Below are 23,655 nucleotides of genomic sequence, written 5' to 3' on the forward strand. Positions count from 1 at the left end.
TGTAAGTAGACAGATTTAAATAAATAACCATATCATCTGTGAACAGAATAATCTTGTACTCCATAGACCCCCACTGCTAGACCTTTGATTTCTGTAGAGTGTTTAATCTTCACAGCTAGGGGGTCTAGAGAGAGCACACACGCAACATAGGCGATAGAGAGTCAATTCATCATTAATTAATATTTGGGCCGTTACATTACTGTAGAGTGCTCTAACCCTGCACAAAAACTCTCACAGAATACAAAACTGAAAGAGGACCCAGAAAAGATAGTCCCACAACATTTTGTCAAACACCTTTTCCCAGGGCTTTTTTTGAGGGTGTACTTGGGGGTGCTGAGTACCGGTACCTTGTCCATTGTCTGCTAAAATTGACCTATGGACCCCAAGTTTTAATGAAAGAGCTCAGGCTCTACACATCAATTATGCCTTGTCATAGATTTTGTGACTGGTTGCAGGAGGCCTGTCTATTGTGGGGTGGGTCCCTCAGTGATCACCCCACCCCTAAAGGGTGACCTAGCATTTGAGTACCGGCACCTTTTTTGCTATAAAAAATGCACTGCCTTTTCCAATTCTAGACTGGTATCAATCGCATCCCCAGGCCCAGTACCTCTGGCCTGTAAAGCCGCAAGTGCTCTCAGGATATTGATGTAAGCATATCTGCCTGGAACAAAACCGGCCTGATCTGCATGCACCAGGTCAGGCAACATCCTTCTAAAATGGCAGGCCATAATGTTAGCAAAACATTTGATATCTTGGTTGAGGAGCGAAATAGGGCGATACAACCCCACCAGCTCTCTGTCTCAGCCAGGTTTGGGCAGCACCATACTGGTGCCACATACGTAGGTCTGTACATAGAGCTGTAAAAAGGGTTTGCGAGTTTCTCTTCCAAAATTTCGTAAAACTCTGTCGCAAGGCCATCAGAGCCCAAGGGCTTTGCCAGTTTGAGAAGCTTTATAGCTTGCGAGATCTCAGATACTTCAAGGGGTGCATTAAGAGCATTTCTCTGAGCCTGGGACAGCTGTGACAACTCCAGACCTTGAAAAAAAGGAATCCTTCTGCATGCCATCACTACAGCCCCTAACATAAAGAGCCTTATAAAAATCAACAAATGCATCCTGCACCCCTCGCACATCAGTAACCCTATGGCTTGCAAGCATGTGAACCTGAGTTATCACTTCTTTCGCTCCCCTCTGCCGTACTAGCACGGACAGCAACTTTTCCACCTTGTTGCCCCACCTGTGCAGATTTATACATGTGTATGTCCCGAGCGGCTCTGCTATTTAGAATGGGACAGACCGAAGGTCCAAAGCCCAGCATTCCGTTTCCAACTGGCAAGATCCCACAACAGTACAATACTTTTTATGCTGCTTATCCTAGAAATAAGCAATGGATTTTCCCCAAGTCCATTTTAATAATGACTTATGGACTTTTCTTTTAGGAAGCTATCCAAACCTTTTTAAAACTCCGCTAAGCTAAGTTCTTTTACTTCATTCTCTGGCAACGAATTCCAGAGTTTAATTAATCAGCTTTCTAAGAACATTATATTCCTATTGCACTGTGGCATCTCTCGTCAGAATATGAATGCCCCAAATCCACTGCAATTGCTTTGTCAAAGACAGCAAGCGACTATCTCATTTGTGTTGCACATGCATTGCATATGCCAAAATCTTCCCCCTCATTACAACCTTACCCACCTCCCAATAAGTCACAGGGGGTGACATCAGCAGGGTCGTTTTCCAATAAATAGTGGTCCCAAGCCTGATGTAGAAAAGCTGTAAACTGGGGATCTAAATAGAAAGTGGGGTTCATTCTCTATACCTTCACCCTATCACCCAGATGTCACTGTAGATTCACTCACACCAAACAATGATCAGTGACTGGCCCATCCTAAGGGAGGAAAGGGCCAAAAGCAGATAATCTAGTCATGCATGGACCCAGTGCACATGAGAGAAGAAAGTATAGACTTGCTTCTTAGGATGGAGTAATCTCCAAATGTCCAACAACCCAAGCTCACCAGCCAGGAAGTTGACTCCTTTGCCCTCCCAATCAGGGGCCCAATTGTTAGTGGGACAACAAACTATTAAAGGCTCTGCTGTGATATTGAAATCACCCCTTCAATTAGCTGATACTCTCCCACAGAGGTATCAACAACAATTGGTAAAAAATGGTGAGAATAAATGTTGGGAGTGTAAACCGAGCTCAAAGCTGCTTTCACCCCGGCCAGTTCTCCCACCCATACCACAAACTGCTCCAAATTAGAAAGATGGGTCTGCTGCAATAGCAGTACATCCACCTTCATTCTAGAACAATAAGACAACACTTTTGTGCATTTAGTGGAGAGTGGATGCCATCCACATTGAGAGAATCATATCTGAGGCTACCCAGGAACTAATAGAAAGAGATAGCAAAGTCAATCAAAAATAACAGTAAATCTGCGAAGGCAGCATCCCAGCTGTGCTGGCCCCGTGAGGCCTTGATGAAATCAGGAGCTTCAAGCAATCACACTGAAGGTTCCCATACACCGCGGGGCACAAACCCACCCCTCCCGATCCCCCCCCCCACATCCAAACACCCAAAACCCTACCCCCCATACATACTCATACATAAATATAACACCCCCCCCCCCCAATACCAAGAGATCCAATAATCTTCCCAAACCTCTGCAGAAACACCAAGTGCCTCAACAACCCTACTACTTTAAAATCCCCTCCTGACCCCACCCCACTCCAGCTAAACAAACCAGTGAAACTAGCATATAGTAAAATCCACACCGGCCAGTAAAAATAGAAAACAGAACAGTGCAGACACGATGTCAGCCAACAAACAATCAGCAGGCCCAGTGCTGCAGACATGGGGGCAGAAAAGAATAAAATGATCCCCTGCAACATGCTCTCCAGAGTGCTTGCTACTCGTAGCTCCACATTTGCAGAGGGTCAGAGCGCTGGTCACCCATAACATCTCCAAGCACACTCCAGCCACTGTCCCTAGACAAGGCCCAGACCCACTACCTGTTTGCATCACTCAAATGAGAAAATGTTCCAACATCCTAGCACAAGTACATGTCAGAGCAGCCCGCGTCATCAAACAGTCAGGGGCACTGAAAACCCAGGATACTCAGGGCTGCCACTCCAGAAATGACTTTAGTACATCCGGCGTCTCCAAGAACAATGTTTTGTTGTCCTGCACAATGCACACATGTGCAGGATACTGCTGCGAAATCTTGATCCCCTTTGCAAAGAGTTGAGAACAATAGGGAGAAAGTTGGCAACGCTGCTCTGACACCTGAAGGGAAAGTCCTGAAAGGGCAGAAGCTTAGAACCCTGATAGAACAGCTCTCTGTGCTGGCGGTACTTAGCTACAAATTGGGTCTTCTCAGTGTAGGTGAAATTACAGGCGATCACCTGTTGAAGTTGGGTGTTATTATCTTTTCAACACACACACATCTGATGGACCCATTTAGCCCACAGTTGTTGGCCCTTCAAGTCCAGGCCCAATTCTCATAGGAGCCAGGTTTACACCAAGTCCCAGATCTCTCACTCCTAAACCCCAGGATGACACGCGAATTTACCCTAGCGGTTGGCACCACTACTCTTACCAGCATTTCTATACATCAGTGGTTTTGTTGCTGTATTAGTGGATGTATTTTCTGCTACACTATATTCTACATTTATTCGCTTTGGCTGAAATTGTGTAATTGACTCCTGAAGCAGGTGCATGTAGCACCGAAACACAGTTCTACGTCGAGTTAATTTTTTAGCCAATAAACCACTTGTTTTTGGAACAACATTGGTTTACCCCCTTCTTCTCTTTGTCAATAAACATGTGGCTAATGGTGAGCTGGTTGATGTAATGTATATAGATTTTCAGAAAGCTTTTGACAATGTTCCTCATGAGACACTCCTGAGAAAATTAAAAAACCATGGGATTGGAGGTAGTGTCCTTCTGTGGATTAGCAGTTGGTTATTGGACAGAAAACAGAGGGTAGGGTTAAATGGTCATTTTTCTCAGTGGAGGAGCATGAATAGTGGAGTGCTATAGGGATTTGTATTGTGACCAGTGCAATTTAACATATATATATAAATAATCCGGAAATCAGAACGATGAGTGAACAGATTAAATTTGCAGATGACACAAAACTATTCAAAGTTGTCAAAAGGCATGTGAATTGTGAAAAACTGCAGGAAGACCTTAGGAAACAGGAAGGCTGGGCATCCAAGCGACAGATGAAATTTAATGTGGACAAATGCAAAGTGATGCACATTGGGAAGAATAATCTGAATCATAGTTTCCTGATGCTAGGGCCCACATTGGGAGTCAACACCCAAGAAAAAGATCTAGGTGTCAAACAGGCTCGTTTTCGAAAGAGAAGGACGCCCATCTTTCGACAAAATCAGAAGATGGGTGTCCTCACAGGGTCGTCCAAATCGGTATAATCGAAAACCGATCTTGGACGTCCCCAACTACTTTCCATGGTAGGGATGACCAAAGTTCATGGCGACGTGTCGGAAGCATAGCGAAGGTGGGACTTGGGCATGCCTAACACATGGACGTCCTCGACCCATAATGGAAAAAAGGGCGTTCCTGATGAGCACTTGGATGACTTTACTTAGTCCTGTTTTTGTTACGACCAAGGCACAAAAAGGTGCCCGAACTGACCAGATGACCACCGGAGAGAATCGGGGATGACCTCCCCTTACTCCCCCAATGGTCACTAACCCCCTCCCACCCTAAAAAAAATCTTTCAAAATATTTTGTGCCAGCCTCTATGCCAGCCTCAAATATCATACTCTGGTCCATCACAGCAGTATGCAGGTCCCTGGAGCAGTTTTAGTGGGTGCAGTGCACGTCAGGCAGGTGAACCCAGCCCCCCCTACCTGTTACAGTTGTGGTGGTAAATGCGAGCCCTCCAAAACTCACCCAAAACCCACTGTACCCACATCTACGTGCCCCCTTCACCCATAAGGGCTATGGTAGTGGTGTACAGTTGTGGGTAGTGAGTTTTTTTTGGGGGGGGAGGGGGGTTGGGGGGCTCAGCACACAAGGTATGGGAGCTATGTACCTGGGAGCAATTTATGAAGTCCACTGCAGTGCCCCCTAGGGTGCCCAGTTGGTGTCCTGGCATGTCAGGGGGACCAGTGCACTACGAATGCTGGCTCCTCCCATGACCAAAGAGCTTGCATCTGGTCGTTTCTGAGATGGGCGTCCCTGGTTTCCATTATCGCCGAAAATCAGAAACGACCAAGTCTAGGGACGACCATCTCTAAGGACGACCTAAATTTCAAGATTTGGGCATCCCCGACAGTATTATCGAAACGAAAGATGGACGTCCATCTTGTTTCAATAATACGGGTTTCCCTGCCCCTCCATAGGGACGTTTTACGAGGACGTCCTCAGCAAAACTTGGGCATCCCTTTCGGTTACGCCCCTCATTGTGGACAATATGTTGAAATCTTCTGCCCAGTGTGTGTTGGTAGCCAAAAAAGCAAACAGGATGCTAGGAATTATTAGGAAAGGGATGCAAAATAAAACGAAGAATATTGTAATGACTCTGTATCACTACATGATGTGACCTCACCTTGAGTATTGTGTTCAATTCTGATCGCCATAACTCAAAAAAGTTGTGGAGGGGCATAATAGAACGAAAACGTCTATCTCCATGGGCGTTTATCTCCGAGAACGGGTCCGTGAAGGGGCGGACCGAACCGTATTTTCGAAAAAAATAGACGTCCATGTCCATGTTTTATTCGACAATTTGTGAGCTGGGCGTTTTTGTTTTTCAGCGATAATGGAAAATGAAAGCGCCCAGCTCAAAAACGAATAAATCCAAGGCATTTGTTCGTGGGAGGGGCCAGGATTCGTAGTGCACTGGCCCCCCTCACATGCCAGGACACCAACCGGGCACCCTAGGGGGCACTTTTACAAAAACAAAAAAAGTTAAAGAGCTCCCAGGTGTATAGCACCCTTCCCTTGTGTGTTGAGCCCCCCAAATCCCCCTCAAAACCCACTGCCCACAAGTCTACATCATTACTATAGCCCTAAGGGGTGAAGGGGGCACCTACATGTGAGTACAGTGGGTTTGGGGGTGTTGGACGACTAAGCATTAAGCAGCACAATTGTAACAGGTAGGGGGGGGGGTGGGCCTGGGTCCACTTGCCTGAAGTCCACTGCACCCCCTAACAACTGCTCCAGGGACCTGCATACTGCTGCCAGGGAGGTGGGTATGATATTTGAGGGTGAAAATAAAAATTGTGAAACATCATTTTTTGTGGTGGGAGGGGGTTAGTGATCACTGGGGGAGTCAGGGGAGGTCATCCCCGATTCCCTCTGGTGGTAATCTGGTCATTTAGGGCACTTTTTGGGGCCTTATTCGTGAAAAAACAGGGTCCAGGAAAAGTGTCTTAAAATTCTAGCTACAAACGCATACTTTTTTTCCATTATCAGTGAAAGGCGCCTATCTCTGTTCGGGTGATAACCATGCCCCAGTCCCGCCTTCACCATGCCTCCGACACGCCCCCGTCAACTTTGTACGCTTCCGCGATGGAGTGCAGTTGAAAACGTCCAAGTTTGGCTTTCGATTATACCGCATTATTCGTTTTTGTGAGATAAACGTCCATCTCCCGATTTAGGTAGGAACTTGGGCGTTTTTCTCATTCGATTATAAGCAGGATAGTGTATTTAGAAAAGGTTCAAAGAAGAGTGACTAAAATGATAAAGGGGATGAACTCCTCCCAAATGAAGAAAGGCTAAAGAGGTTAGGGCTCTTCAGCTTGGAAAAAGAGACAGATGAGGGGGATATGATTGATGTCTATAAAATCTTGATTGATGTAGAATGGATAAAAGTGAATCAATTTTTCACTCTTTCAAAAGTACAAAGAGCAGGGAACACGATGAAATTACATGCAAATACTTTTAAAACAAATAGGAGGAAATATATTTTCACTCAAAGAATAGTTAAGTTCTGGAACTCACTGCCAGAGGATGTGGTAACCGCGGTTAGCCTATATGGGTTTAAAAATGGTTTGGACAAGTTCCTGGAGGAAAATACTATAGTCTGTTATTGAGATAGATATGAGAAAGCCACTGATTGTCCTGGGATTGGTAGCATAGAACGTTGCTACTATTTGGGTTTATGCCAAGTACTTGTGACCTGTTTTGGCCACTACTGGAATCACAATACTGGGCTAGATGGACCATTGAGCTGACCCAGTATGGCTATTCTTATGTTCTTATGTACTGGCAGGACTGTAGGAGGAGGATTCCCGCTCAGCTTAGAGGGAACAGTGGTGCAGGTACAAATATTAAGCTGTTCTTTTATTTTCCGGATGTATGCTTAAAAGTTTTTCATGCAGTCCTTCTTCCATGAATAAAGTAAGGTGTAAAGCAGATTTGCAAGAAACTACTTGCATAATTTCTCTTTGAATATTTTCTGCAAATGTACCTCCTTACTGAAAATTGCCCCCAGATAGGCCTCTATGGGAGCATGCATCGGTTTTGTTGCAGGGTCAGATGCATTGCAGCACTATAAAGCTTTGAAAACTGAGATTTGAAAAAGAACTTATAGGAATAAGCAAAATAATTAGATGATTCTTTTATTTTGAACTAAACGTGGCCTGGCATCTGCACTGGTGATTTGTGAACAAATAAAAAAGTTATAGCCTGAACAATCTTGATTTTTGTCCAGCTAAACAACGGTATTGATTACTCCTGTCTGCTGCAGGTATAGAAAGCTGCAGTAAATGATGGCACTTGTGAATTACTTCTGACAAAGAGAAATAAATCTGTGCACAATAAAATTTATTTCAGTTTCAAACAGTTCTTAAAATCGTATATTTTTTATTTTAAAATTGATGAGCTGAGTTCTCCTGAATTGAGATGTTTTGTAAAGGGAGAGCATACCCAAAGATATTTTCCTCTTCTATTTTTTCTTAAGCTTCCAGAATGATATTCCATATTGTTTCCACTCTATTTGATGCGATGCAAATTTATCCAAGGGTGCATGGTGGAGGGTCTTCCTTTGATATGCTATCTGTTCCTAACAACCCCTGACCATAATTTGAAATTTCTAATCTGAATAAAAAAAATATAGATATATTCCTGCCTGAGGTGGACAACTCAATAGGTATCAATAGAAATCTGAGTTGCGTGCCTGCAATCTTTTCATTTATTTACCTAAGTTATACAGCTCTTCTCCATTTCTCCTACTTTTTTGCAAGCTGCTATATTCCATACCTGCTTTAAGTACATAAGTATTGCTATACTGGGATAGACCAAAGGTCCATCAAGCCCACATCCTGTTTCCAACAGTGACCAATCCAGGTCACAAATACCTGGCAAGATCAAAAAAGTACAAAACATTTTATGCTGCTTATCCCAGAAATAAGCAGTAGAGTTTCCCCCAAGTTCATTTTAATAATGGTCTATGGACTTTTCCTTTAGGAAGCTTTCCAAACCTTTTTAAAACCCTGTTAAGCTAACCGCCTTTACCACATTCTCTGGCAACAAATTCCAGAGTTTAATTACACGTTGAATGAAGAAAATGTTTCTCTGATTTGTTTTAAATTTACTACTTTGTAGCTTCATCGAATGCCCCTTAGTCCTAGTATTTTTGGAAAGAGTAAACAAACGCTTCACCTCTACCTTTTCCACTCCACTCATTATTTTATAGACCTCTATCATATCTCCCCTCAGCCATCTTTTCTCCATGCTGTACAGCCCTAGCTACTTTAGCCTTTCCTCATAGGGAAGTCATCCCATCCCCTTTATCATTTTCGTCGTCCTTCTCTGCATCTTTTCTAATTCCACTATATCTTTTTTTAGATGTGGTGACCAGAATTGAACACAATATTCAAGGTGCGGTTGCACCATGGAGCGATACAAAGGCATTATAGCATCCTCAATTTTGTTTTCCATTCCTTTCTTAATAATACCTAACATTCTATTTGCTTTCTCATCCGCCGCAGCACACTGAGCAGAAGGTTTCAACGTATCATCAACAACGACACTTAGATCCCTTATCAGAACATTTCCTAAACAAGTACAGCCACATCTGAAGAAACTCATACCAAACCAGCCTTCTGTGGGCACATTCTACATGCTACCCAAAATCCACAAAACTGGAAACCCTGGCAAACCAATCATATTGGAGGAAATATCTGAACTCATAGAGGGGATTCTGAAACCTCTCGTGCACAAAACAAACAGCTTTATACAAGCCACCACAGACTTTCTGAATAAATTGAAAAATATCAAACAATTACCACCGAGTACCCTTCTGGTCACGATGGATGTAGCATCACTATACAGCAACATTCCCCTGCAGATGGCATAGCTGCATGTGAGAAGCTCCTAAAAACATCCACACTAGACCATGAATACTCACCATAAACGATTACAAAATTAATCAAATTTATTTTAACTCTCAACTTGACTTCCTTCTCATTAACGAAACTTGGATACATGACTCTAAGGACCCAATAATCCTAGAGCTTTGCCCACCAGGGTACAAAATCACCCACTGGACAAGAGAAGGAAAAAGAGGTGGAGGCATAGCTATAATTTACAAATTCCAATTCCCAGTCACAACAACAGCTGAATCCATCCTCCCCCATCTTGAAATAGCCTCAGTCAGAATCAACCACCCTAACCTGCATGATCAACTAAATATAATCCTATTTTACAGACCTCTGGCTAAATGGCAAGATGCCCAGTTACACTTCATGGACTTCATCTCAAATACCTGTATGTCCTCCCAAAATATTCTTATAGCAGGAGACATCAACCTTCATCTTGAAGACACTAACACAAACAATGTACATAAATGCAAGGAATTCCTTCAACTCTGGGAGATCCACTGGCCTAATATGCAACCCACCCACAAGAAAGGACACACATTAGACATCATAACCTACAAATTTTCATCAGAAGCGACCCTCACAATCAATGGTACAAAATGGACAGCCACACCATGGTCAGACCACTACAAGGCAAACACCTCCCTCCTCTGGAAAACAAAAGAAACACAACAAAAACAAGAAAAAAGAACATACACTACAAGAGGCAAAATAGACCCTCTAACATTCTGGCAACAAATATACACTGACGAATGGACAACAACTACAGACTCACCCCAATTTCTACAAGAATGTAACAACAGATGCAAAACAGTTCTAGACAAGATAGCACCACTCCAAACTAGAACTTCACACAGGAAAATCTCAATCCCTTGGTTCAACAAAGAACTGAAGGAACTAAAAACACAGGTTAGAAGACTAGAAAGAGCTTGGACCCAAAAAAAAAAAAAGATGAACACACACTCAATGAGTGGAAACAGTTACAAAGAAAATACAAATACAAAATCAGACAAACCAAAAGAACATACTACAGAACTATAATAGGACCAAATTACAAGGATACGCATAAACTCTTTTCACTTGTAAACAATCTCCTAGACACCACACAGGTCACTTCGAATAGCATAGAAACCCCATCGGCAACCAACCTAGCGAAATATTTCAAGGAAAAAATCATAAAACTCCGACGCATGATACCAAGTAATACCACTGAGTACACAAGCATCCTTGAATGCTTAGACCCAAAATCCGGGGAATATCCAGCCGATCGATCATGGACCAACTTTGATCTGATCTCAGTTGACAAATTCACACACTGGCTCAGAATATATGCCAAAACTCATTGCAAACTTGACACCTGCCCTACTAGCCTAGTAAAAGCCACCCCCAAACAATTCAAAAAAGACCTCACGAACCAAGTAAATTACAGACTCCTAAATGGTCTCTTCCCCACGGACAAAGGAAATATCCTCCTCACTCCACTGCCAAAAGATGCTAAGAAAAGCACAATGGACCTAACCAATTACTGACCAGTTGCTTCTATCCCGCTCATAACAAAATTGATGGAAGGCATAGTGACGAAACAACTCACGGAATACCTTACCAAACACTCAATTCTACATGAATCTCAATCAGTATTTCGCTCAAATCATAGCACTGAAACTGTACTAGTGTCTGCAATGAATTAATTCAAAAAAACTATTGCAACCGGCAAGAACATACTCGTACTACAATTTGACATGTCTAGTGCCTTCGACATGGTAGATCATGGAATATTACTACACCTGTTAGAATACTTCGGAATCAGAGGCCCAGTTCTCAAATGGTTCAAAGGATTCCTCACCACCAGATCCTACCAAGTAACAACGAACAATGACAGATCACCACCTTGGACACAAGAATGTGGAGTTCCCCAGGGATCCCCCCTTTCGCCAACTATCTTCAACCTTATGATGATACCACTAGCCAAACTTCTAGCCAATCACAACCTCAACCCCTACATATATGTGGATGATGTCACGACCTACATCCCGTTCAAAAGTAACCTAAACGAAATAACCAACGAGATCAACCAGAGCCTCCAAATCATGCATTCTTGGGCGGATTCATTCCAGCTAAAACTGAACCCAGAAAAAACTCAATGTCTAGTTCTCACTTCCCAATACAACACAAACAACTACACTACCATAACCACACCATACGGCACACTTTCTATCTCAGAAAGTCTGAAAATTCTTGGAGTCACTATTGACCAAAACCTCACACTCGAGACCCACGTGAAGAATATAACTAAAAAAATGTTCCACTCGATGTGGAAACTTAAGAGAATAAAACCTTTTTTCCCAAGAAACATCTTCCACACCCTAGTACAGTCATTAGTGATAAGTCACCTGGACTACTGTAACTCTTTATACGCAGGCTGTAAAGAACAGACCATTAAAAAACTCCAAACAGCCCAGAACACCGCTGCCAGACTCATCTTTGGAAAAACTAAATATGAAAGGGCGAAACCTCTAAGAGAGAAACTACACTGGCTACCACTCAAGGAACGAATTGAGTTCAAGATCTGTACAACCGTCCACAAAATCATCCACGCAGATGCCCCACTCTATATGTTAAACCTTGTGGACCTACCGCCTAGAAACGCCAAAAAATCGGCCCTGCAAATTCCTCAATCTGAACTTCCCCAGCTGCAAAGGAATTAAATATAAACAGGCATACGCTACTACTTTTGTGTATAAAAGGACACAGATCTGAAACGCACTACCCATGGCCCTGAAAACTATGGACAATCTAACCAGCTTTCGCAAAGCTTTGAAGACACATCTCTTCAACAAAGCCTACTAAATACATCCTAATAAACCATTCTCAAATTACTCAGGTGCATCAAAACACCTTTCACAATACCTTACCTAGCATCTTACATCTAAACCATACCAGTGGCGTAGCCAGACCTGAGATTTTGGGTGGGCCCAGAGCTAATATGGGTGGGCACGCACTGTCTATATAAGTATGAGTAGTGTCTCTTGGGATCCTACAAAATAATGCCTAAGAATTCACTTGATGATGGATTTCTAAGTAGTCTGCCCAACAGCTGCCCTGCATCAGTATAACCACATACATACATACTTAATGGAAAAATTGATATTTTTAAATATAATTACATTATCCCACAATCTCTCCACTGCAAAATGCTATACACAAACTTGTGCAAAAACACCAGTGCTTTTTTTGTGCCGGTACGCAACGGTACGGCGTTCGGCACCTTTTTTTGCTAGCCCCGCCCCCTCCCCCCCCCCCCCCCGCGACACTCCGGGCGAGTCCTGCACTTAGTTTTTTTTTTTAAAGACTCAGAACGCGCGAACGATGCAGCCGGCAGCGATTGAAAGAGGCTGTCTGGGCTGGCGTCTGCGTCGGGGCTTCCCTCACCCTCTGCAAGTCCCGCGAAACAGGAAGTTGTAACAACGAAGGTGGGACTCGCAGAGGGTGAGGGAAGCTCCGACGCAGACGCCAGCCCAGACAGCCTCTTTCAATCGCTGCCGGCTGCATCGTTCGCACGTTCTGAGTCTTTAAAAAAAAAAACGAAGTGCAGGACTCGCCCGGAGTGTCGCGGGGGGGGGGGGGGATTGGGGAGAGAGAGAAAGAGGGAAACCAACAGAGGGAAGGATTGGGGAGAGAGAGAAAGAGGGAAACCAACAGAGGGAACGATTGGGGAGATAGGGAAAGAGGGAAACCAACAGAGGGAAGGATTGGGGAGAGAGGGAAAGAGGGAAACCAACAGAGGGAAGGATTGGAGAGAGAGAGAAAGAGGAAAACCAACAGAGGGAAGGATTGGGGAGAGAGGGAAACCAACAGAGGGAAGGATTGGGGAGAGAGGGAAAGAGGGAAACCAACAGAGGGAAGGATGGGGAGAGAGAGGGAAAAACAGATGGAAGGATTGGGGAGAGAGGGGAAAAACAGATGGAAGGATTGGGGAGAGAGAGGGGGAAAAACAGATGGAAGGATGGGGAGAGAGAGGGGGAAAACAGATGGAAGGATGGGGAGAGAGAGAGGGAAAACGGAAGGATGGGGAGAGAAAGAGGGGAGACACTGGAAGGATGGGGAGAGAAAGCAGAGCTGCTGGATGGAAAAGGGGAAAAATAGATGGAAGGATGGGGAGAGAGAGGGAAAACACAGATGGAAGGATTGGGGAGAGAGGGAAAAACAGATGGAAGGATGGGGAGAGAGAGGGGGAAAAACAGATGGAAGGATGGGGAGAGAGAGGGGGAAAACAGATGGAAGGATGGGGAGAGAGAGAGGGAAAACGGAAGGATGGGGAGAGAAAGAGGGGAGACACTGGAAGGATGGGGAGAGAAAGCAGAGCTGCTGGATGGAAAAGGGGAATAGAGAAAGACTGGAGAATAAGAGGAAGGGGCATGGGGAGAACAAGGGTGAGGAAAAAATGAAAAGCCACAGGTAGATGAAGGAAATTAAAGAATGGATAGTAAGAATGAATTAAATCTGGACAGAGAGAGAGCCTGAAAAATATTGAAGAAAGCAAAGAAAAAGGAGACAAAAATGACAAATGGCACAGAAGAGTTAAGCGAAAACAAAGGAAAGCAGAATCACAGACTGGGACCAATATGGAAAGAAAAACAGTCACCAGACAACAAAGGTAGAAAAAAATCATTTTATTTTCATTTTAGTGTTTGTAATATGTCCAATTTGAGAATTTACATTGGCTGTCTTATTTTGCACTGGGTATACTGGAGCTGTAAGAGCTTACAGAGATTATTTATCATGAAAAAAAATCACGTTATTTTTTTCTCCTATAGTACTATAATATTTTCAATGATGTCTGTTTATATGCGCCATGGCTGGTATAGGGGGTGTGGTTAATGTGGGTGTGGCTATCATAGGGGTGGAGCCATATGTGGTGACCCCGCCCATAATGAGTACCGGCACCTTTTTTTCTACAAAAAAAGCACTGAAAAACACACTCATATCTATAAAAACATAACAGCACTAATTCCAAGGACAGGATGAGCTACAACCTTATGCTTGAAAAGGCAGAACTGTAATTACACTAGGCTCTAAAACACCAATACACTACCTCGTGAAAAAAATCAAAACAAAAAGGGCTGCGAATACTACATGCTAGCAGAATACTGCACCTTGATCACACTTGAAAAACACATGACACAACAGACATGACACAAGGAACTAGAAATAAAAAAATATGAAGGCAAAATACTCAAGAAGTCAGACTCAGCATGCAGCAAAACTAGAAAAATTTAAACTTACATGCAAAATATCACAGATGCACATTTCCAAAAGATGACATATTCAAATTAATAAATTCTGAATAAAATACTTTTTTCTACCTTTGTTGTCTGATCTATTCGCTTTGGTCCCAGTGTCTTCTGTTTTACGCAGTGTCTTCTTTCCATTTGATATTTTTTCACTCACCATGTCCACCATCCTCCTGTGTCCTTATGCGTCCTGTCTACCATCTGTAGCCCTGCCCCTATCCTTCCTCGAGTTTCAGTATCTGCCCTCAACGTGTTCCAAACCAGCCCTTAAACTCAGCAGTTTTCCCTCCATCCATGTCCAGCATTTCTCCTCTCTCCCTTCCCCTCCATCCATGTGCATCTCCTTCCTTTGTCTTTCCTTACCTCCATCCTTGTCCAACATTTCTCCTCTCTTTCCTGCCCTCCACTCCATCCATGTCCAGCATTTCTCCTCTCTTCCATCCCCTCTATCCATGTGCACCTCCTTCCTGACTTCTCTCCCCTCCCACCATCCATTCGTCCAGCAACTCTCCATTTTCCCCTATCCAGCAAATGTCCTCTGTCCTTCCCCCTCCATTCATCCATCCATGTTCAGCAATTCTCCTGTCTCCCTTGACCTCCCCTCCATCCATCCATGTCCAGCAACTCTCCATTCTCCCCTGCCCTCTCCTCCATCCATCCATTTCCAGCAAATTTCCTCTCTCCCCTTTCCCCTCCATCCATCCATTCATGTCCAGCAATTTTCTTCTTTCCCCTGCCCTCCGCTCCATGTCCAGTAACTCTCCATTATCCCCTGCCCTCTCCTCCATCCATCCATCTCCAGCAAATTTCCTCTCTCCCCTTTGCCTTCCATCCATCCATCCATGTCCAGCAATTCTCCTCCATCCCCTGCCCTCCGCTCCGTCCAGCAACTCTCCATTCTCCCCTGCCCTCTCCTCCATCCATCTCCAGCAAATTTCCTCTCTCCCCTTTCCCCTCCATCCATCCCTGTTGTCCAGCAATTCTCCTCTCTCCCCTGCCCACCCTGTTTCCGTCCATCCCCTTCCCCCTTCTATCCAGCGTCTCCCCCTCCCCCTTCACAGCATCTCCCAGCCACCTGTAAAGAATGACAACGTGGATGCAGCAGCTCACAGGTTTGCTTGCTGTGTAAGTGAACGGTGACGGCTGCGCAGGGGAGTGCAAACAGTGATCTTTACTTACAGTGAGTGGACGTGATAGGCTGGCCGCTGGCTCACTTCCATTCCATTCTACTCCCGAAGTCACAGCGACGAACGGGCAGGCAGCGCTGTGGTAGTAAAAGCAACAAGTCGACTGGTTCAACTCTCCGTCCTTCACTTCCCTCCCTCTGCGTCCCGCCTTCCTCTGACATCATTTCCTTTTGGGCGGGACAAGAAATGCAATAAATAATAATAACTATTTCCGCTTTAACAATGATATCTATCTACAAATAATGGACACTGCGATGAGCACCAGGACAGCACCCCAATATGCCAAATTCTTTATGGCTGAGCTGGAAGAGACATTTCTGAATACATACCAGACCAAACCCCTAAAATAATACCGGTACATCAATGACATTTTTATGATTTGGACTGAGGGGGAAGAAACTCTGAAACAATTTTAAAATTCCTTCAATACATATCATCCTACAATCGGATTCAAAATTGACTACTCCCCAGAAAAAGTCAATTTTTTGGACCCCACAGTCTCAATCAGCGATGGCTATATACAAACATCCACATACAAGAAACCCACAGACAAATGCAGCTACCTCCACAACTCCAGCTTCCACACTTCACATACAAAAAGATCCATTATTTACAGCCAAGCCACAAGGTACCACCGTATCTGCTCTGACCAGGGGACAGAGACAGACACCTCTGAATCCTGACTGCATCCTTCGAACAGAAAGGCTACAACCCCAAAATAATCTCCAAGAATATTGTCTCCTCCCTCAAAACACCCAGGGAAAGTCTGCTACAGTAAAAAGAAAAAAAAAAGCCACAGACAGAATCCCCCTTATAGTGACATACAACCCAGAGCTGGAAAAATTAAGAAAAATCATAAAAGTTCTACAACCTCTACTCCATGAGGATGAATTACTGAAAGAGATATTCCCATCCCCACCAGTGCTGGCCTTCCAACAGCCACCCAACTTAAAACACAAGCTAATTAGAAGTAAGTTCCTAAGAAAGACTCAAAAAGAAGAGAATGGCACACATCCTTGCAATATATCCAGCTGAAAACTATACCAAAACATTTCACAGGACCCCACGGTCATTTACAAAGGAAAAATATTCAACATTAAGGAATCTTTCACGTACTCATCTTCCAATGTGGTATATATCATTCAGGGTAAAAAATGCAATGAAGGCTGCTACATTGGAGAAACAAGTCAGATGCTATAGAAGAGATTTAATTTACATAGACACCGTATGAAAAGTGCTAGTACCAATCAGGATGTCACCTCTGTGGGACAGTACTTTACAAAACCAGAACACTGTGCCAATGATTTCATGGTAAGAATCCTGAAAGAGAACTTTAAAACAATACAGGAACATAAGACCTTTGACGTCAGAATGATTAAATATTTTGACACCCACCAAACAGGACTTAACAAAGATCTGGGCTTTCTAGCCCATTATAAACCATAAAATTGTACTGCTTTGAGGAATATTTTCAAAGCACTTAGACTTACAAAGTTTCATAGGTTGCTATGTAACTTTATAAGTCTAAGTGCTTTGAAAATATGCCTCTTTGTCACCCTCCTATCTCCATGCATATCTCCCTGTCCCTTGTCCACCCGACTCTTCCTGTCTCACCTATCCACCCTCATCCTGTTAGACTGTCACTGAAATGCTTTGATGTTTCACTTAAATATACTGTCATCTACCAACATTTGCTTATTTCCGATCTGACGAGGAAGGGCAACCTTCAAAAGCTAATCAAGAAATGTATTAAGTTATGTCCAATAAAAAAGGTATCATCTTATTTTCTTTTTTATGTTTTATTTTGTTTTATTTCTATTGATTACCTTTAAAAGTGGACTAACACGGCTACCACACCTCTCTACACAAATACCTTCTAACCCTTCTGCCATGTCTCACATCATAGGAACCAGCTCTGTGGGTTCTGTGGGTGCTTGAGCAACCCCAATAGTGAGCAAACTCTTTGTGTCCAAGGATGGGTAATTTACTCTGAGCTTAGCATCCCCAATCATTTTGAAATTTGACATCTATCATGTCTCACACGTGTCTTTGACATCAGTTCCCTTTTAACTCAAATATGTCAGCCAGGATTTTGACTGACACATAAGTGAGAGAACTTATGTAACTCCCCCTCCAGAGTGTTCCCTAGATTTGGGGGGCTCACCTAGCAGATGCTCCCCACTGGGACCAGTTCTGTCAGCCCCCCTTACCTTTATATACCTCTGACGTCCTGATGCCTCTACTCAAAGAGAAAGGTTATTAAAGAGTGGATTCCCTTCCTTTTCCCTCAGGAACTACTTCAAAGCCTCAGTGAATCCAACTTTCTTAAATATCTCACAGTTGTCCCTCATCACTAAGCTCCGTCTACTCTGACAGCCTCTCACAGCTCTCACGAAACAGTTCCCACAAAACCTCTCACATCTCTGTCACGTATGATCTCTTCGAACTGAGAGAGATCACAGAACTCACTCTCAAAATCCTTCACCCATCTCATCTGTGATCTGTTCTGCTTAGAATACTCCTCCTGCTTCTTCACAGTCCCAGATGCCATGCAGAAGACAAATTGATACATTTTCTGACATCTGCTCTGTCTCACAACATGACATCATCAAGTACTGACAGGAAAATCACACCAAGGACGTTAGATTGAGAACAGGAAACGGTACGAACAAGGATGTTGGATGAACAGGAGATGAAATGAACCTACCTAGTCCATTATTTGAGCTGAAGCCAATAGGTGGAGCTTTCAAGCAGTAGGTGGAGCTTGATGTCATTTTAGTTTACCCAAAACAATAGCCAAAGATTATTAGAAATAAGGCACTGCCTATACTGGTCCATCTGTAAAAAGTCTAAAGCTGTTCCAGTTGGATAGCCAGTGCCTTAAAAGGTGGAGGAAAAAGATTTTTTTTTTTTACTTATTTGACAGCTTCTTAATTTATTTGAAAGCTTCCCATATACAGATATAAATATCAGAAAATTAAAACTGATATCATTAAAATAGCTTACAAAATTATTCTAGCTGGTAGAATCATCACTCATAAACTCTGGGGTCCTTTTACTAAGGTGCTCTGAAAAATGGCCTGTGGTAGTGTAGGCGCGTGGTTTGGGTGCACCCAGATGCATTTTTAGCGCACCTGCAAAAATACTAGTTTTAAAATTTTTGATGAAAAATAGACTTGCAGCAAAATCAAAATTAGCACATGTCCATTTTGGGTCTGAGACCTTACCATCAGCCATTGACCTAGCGGTAAAGTCTCACACGGTAACTGGGTGGTAATGATCTACGAGCGTCAAATGCTACTTGGCACATGTAGCAGACGTGCGCCAGAAAATAAAAATTATTTTACAGACGCGTATCGGACGTGCACAAAAAATGAAATTACAAAAGCCACATGGTAGCCAGGCGGTAACCCCATTTTGGCGTGCATTGGGCACATGTAGATACTTATGCGGCTTAGTAAAAGGACCCTTCTGTATTTTGTACTCATTTTTCTACACTGTTCTATACAAAACAGAGGGACAAATTTCAGTGAGGATATCCTGCTTCCTGATGGATTCATCTTAACTGTTGTTGTGATCTGCCTTGGGATGCCTGGTGTTGTGAAGATGGAATATATTGAAATTAAATGGTAGTAAAATTAAACTCTCCTTTCCTTGAGGCACATGGAATCACATCTATTTTGTAGAAGTTTACATTTTAGATACACAAATGGATTATTCTGTTGTTTGAGAATGTTTCAGGGACAAGTGGTTTATAAGTCAAAACAATAAAAATAAATATTTTATTTCAAACAGATCTCTCATCTGTTTAAACATAACTAAATGGGCTATAAGCCCCTAACGTAGTCCATTGGTTTTCTTATATTTTGTCCTTGTGATGAATTACATTGTGCTCAAACTGGAAATACAGTGAGACAGAATAATAGAATTCAGTAACATCCAAAACTTGTTAATTAACATTGTGTTCGCATTTGGGTAATAACTGAGAAAATGCTGTTGAAAAATGACTTGAAGAAGAAATAAATATATATCTCAGAACTGGAAAATGTTGGCACAGTTAGACTGACTCTGAACTTCTGCATGAAGGTAGCTCTGCCCTCATTATTGAATACCTTTCTTTTAAATAGTAGTACTAAACAGCATTTTTATATACCACTGCATTCCACTAAACAAAAGGAGCAAGTTCCCACAAACCATCTTTCTCTTTTGATCTAGATACAGGAAAAATATTTTAAATGCTCCCAGGTTTCAACCTAATTCATGCTTAATGTAGGATATAAATGCCATAATTAAAATAAATAAATGTTGAGCACCTGATTCTCATAATATGATGGCTGTTTCAGTGACCCTTTACCAGGAGAAAAAAAATCTCTACACGAATATAACACATGCTAGAATGTCCATATAACCAGCCCCTCCAAATGACACACTGATTAAGATTTGTACTCTACCTATGAAAAGTTATTCTGTTATTATACTTCCTCTGTGTATATCTATATGCTGCACAAGCTGGCATGTTTGAAAATATATGTGAGATTAAATAAAAATGCTACTAACAATAAAAAAAATGACATGGATGCAGCAACTCATAGGTTTGTTTGCTTTGTTTTGAGTGAATGCAGAATGATGGCTGTGCAGGAAAGAGGAAACATAGACTAACCTAAGTGTCTTCTACTTTTTGATGTCATGCTATCTCCTGTTCTCAATCAAACCTTGAATCCCAAAGATCAAAATGAAAGCTTCACTAACACACAAACTACCCTCTATCAAACCCAATTTATATATGGGTTAAACTTATCTTTCCAATATCACAGTACCTTTACTAGTTGCTGATTACTTTTTGGGTACAATTCCAATTAGCAGATGTGATGTTTAAGGCTCTCCCTGTCACAGGACACCACAATGAAACATTGTGTGAAATTGGTAAATTTACTTTTGAATTTAGTTCATACCTTTCAGTTGGTAGCTCAGGCTGAATTATATTCAGGTGCAGTAGGTATTCCCATGTCCCCAGAGGGACATATAATATGTGGGCTCTATTTACTAAGCTGCGCTATGTCAGTAACATGTATTATTTGCCAATTAACTTGTGCTAATGGGAATAGCATGAATTATTTGACAATAAAGCAACTTAATGAAAATTTTGAGCCAAACGTGCATTAAATAATAATGAGCTGCAAAGCATGCATGTGCATGCCAAGTAGCTCATTATTATGCACAATGAATAATGCAACTTGCATTAAACTTTGCAAGCTGGGTTATTCATTGAAAGTTAACAAAACTTCAAGAAAATCTGATTGGCATTCCTCAGCTCTAGTCTCATACACATCTGACAATGGGTAAAATAGGAAATTAAATGGAAAAGCCAGACTGCAATATTATAGAGTGGAAGGAAAATGATATGATTTAAAGAAGAATTATAATGCTTTTTAGGCATTCTTTACATTAGATGAAGAATTCCTTCTGTCAGTAGTGATTTCCATCCATGTCCTTTTTTTGAACTTGTGTGTGTAATGTGGTTTTTTTGCCAGCACGTTGCTTGTTAAATTCACTTGCTCAGCATGATAGAATCTAAAGTTTTTGGTGTGCTCCTTTTATGACACAGAAATAAAAAGGTTTAAGTCCTATGTTTAGACTGAAATGTCATATATTTATATTTTTTTATATTTTTATTCAAGGGAACATGACTTCTGCAACTTCACCTATCATTCTGAAATGGGATCCAAAAAGTCTGGAAATCAGAACCTTAACAGTAGAGAGATTGCTAGAACCACTTGTGACACAGGTAAGACTGTTCTATTCAGATACAGTTAAACTATCAAAGACAACTATGCAACTATGTGTGATTTTGCTATAGGTGCATATGTTTCTACATGTAAAATCTGGGCAGGCCTTAGATCAGTACTACATTTCTAAAGCTCTATCTGAATATTAAATGGAGGGCATAGTTTGATGCCTTAAGTTTTTGATACAGCAAAGTATGGGTAGCATAGACACCTAATATATTAAAAATTAATTGTATGTGAATTTGCAAATCACTTCTCTAAAACTGTCTGTAATGAAGTATATATGAATATACCATTCTTCCTCAAGTACTTTCCCTCACAGAGCCTCTTTAAGAGGCCTAGGCTTGAGAAGCTCAGCCAGGAGAAATACAAGCCCTGGACTGGGGAATCCCAGAACAGGAAAAACTTTACAGTACTTTCATAAGATATGGGTTTGAAGGACCAGTGGGGAACCATGAGGAGAAATAGCTTTTACCTTGCAAATTCTGTGCACACTGTGAGTCTTCTATGATCTGGTAATAACCAGACCTTTTCTTGTTGCTATTTAACTCCAAGCTATTTATTTATTTATTTATTGCATTTGTATCCCACATTATCCCACCTCTTTGCAGGCTCAATGTGGCTTACAATACATCATGGGTACTGGAAATAGAAGTGAATATACATTAGGTTTACAGAGGGTTTGTGTTACATGGTGGTGAATTACATGATGGTATTAAAACAAAAGACATTATAAGACAGTACTAGAAGTTCAAAAGATTATACAATTACACATGTTGATCTTTGTGATATATCTTGTCGAAGAGAGAGGTTTTTAATAGTTTGCGGAAATTGGACCATTTTCAAGTTGCGTGGCAGCGCATTCCAGAGCTGCGTGCTCATAAAGGAAAAGGTAGATGCATGCATTGATTTGTATTTCAAACCCTTACACTTGGGAGGATGAAGAATGAGGGGTGTATGGGAAGAGTTTTTTGCGTTCCTGGGTGGTAGTTCTATTAGATCTGACATGTAGGCTGGGGCGTTACCATGGATGATTTTATGGACTAAAGTGCAAAGTTTGAACGTGATGCGTTCTTTTAGTGGGAGCCAGTGTAGTTTTTCTCGTAAGGGTTTTGCGCTTTCGTACTTTGGTGTGCCGAATATTAGTCTACTTTGTGTATTCCCCCTAAATAACACCCTGTGAGAGGAACAGGTTTCTGCAGGCCCGATATTCAGCCGGCAGCAATCAACTTGTTGCTGATCACCACCAGATTTGATATCGGCTTTGAAGTAAGTACACACAGGAAATCCAATACATTAGCATTTAACTTTCAAAAAGGAGACTATGATAAAATGAGAAGAACGGTGAAAAACCCCCCCAAAACTTAGAGGAGTGGCTGCGAAGGTCAAAAATGTATATCAGGCGTGGATGCCATTAAAAAATACCATCCTGGAAGCCCATGTCAAATATATTCCGTGTATTAAAAAATGAGGAAGGAAGATCAAACAATAGCTGGCATGGTTAAAAAGTGAGGTGAGGGAAGCTATTATAGCTAAAAGAAAATCCTTCAGAAAATAGAAGAAACCGACTGAAAATAAGAAACAACATAAGGAATGGCAAGTAAAATTCAAAGCACTGATAAGGAAGGCAAAGAGAGACTTTGAAAAAAATGATTGTGCTGGAGGCAAAAACATATGAACATTTTTAAAGGTATATTAAAAACAAGAAGCCGGCAAAAGAATCGGTTAGACCACTAAATCACCACGGGGTAAAAGGGGCACGCAGGGAAGACAAAGCCATAACAGACAGGTTAAATGAATTCTTTGCTTCGGTCTTCACCGAAGATTTGGTATTCAAAGCTGACAAGTCAGAGAAACTGAATGAAATCTCTATAAACCTGGATGATGTAATGGCGCAATTTGACAAATTGAAGAGTAGCAAATCTCCTGGACCGGATGATATTCATCCCCAAGTACTGATAGAAATGATAAAAATGTACTTGCAGAACTATTGTTAGTAATATGCCATTTATCTTTAAAATCAAGCATGGTTCTGGAAGAT

At 42.0% G+C, this 23,655-nt stretch overlaps 1 protein-coding gene across 1 annotated transcript in view; it reads left to right on the top strand.

Annotated features, from left to right (window-relative positions):
- CTNNA2 (catenin alpha 2) overlaps nt 1–23,655 on the top strand; it is a 1,714,656-nt gene that overhangs the window by 197,836 nt on the left and 1,493,165 nt on the right. The window contains exon 2 of the mRNA XM_030191022.1: nt 21,507–21,613. Coding sequence (XP_030046882.1) covers nt 21,512–21,613 — 102 coding nt within the window. The 5' untranslated portion in view covers nt 21,507–21,511. The remainder of the gene's footprint in view (nt 1–21,506; nt 21,614–23,655) is intronic.

This window comes from Microcaecilia unicolor, chromosome 2 (genome assembly GCF_901765095.1).
Source record: "Microcaecilia unicolor chromosome 2, aMicUni1.1, whole genome shotgun sequence".
In the NCBI taxonomy this organism is placed as follows: domain Eukaryota; kingdom Metazoa; phylum Chordata; class Amphibia; order Gymnophiona; family Siphonopidae; genus Microcaecilia; species Microcaecilia unicolor.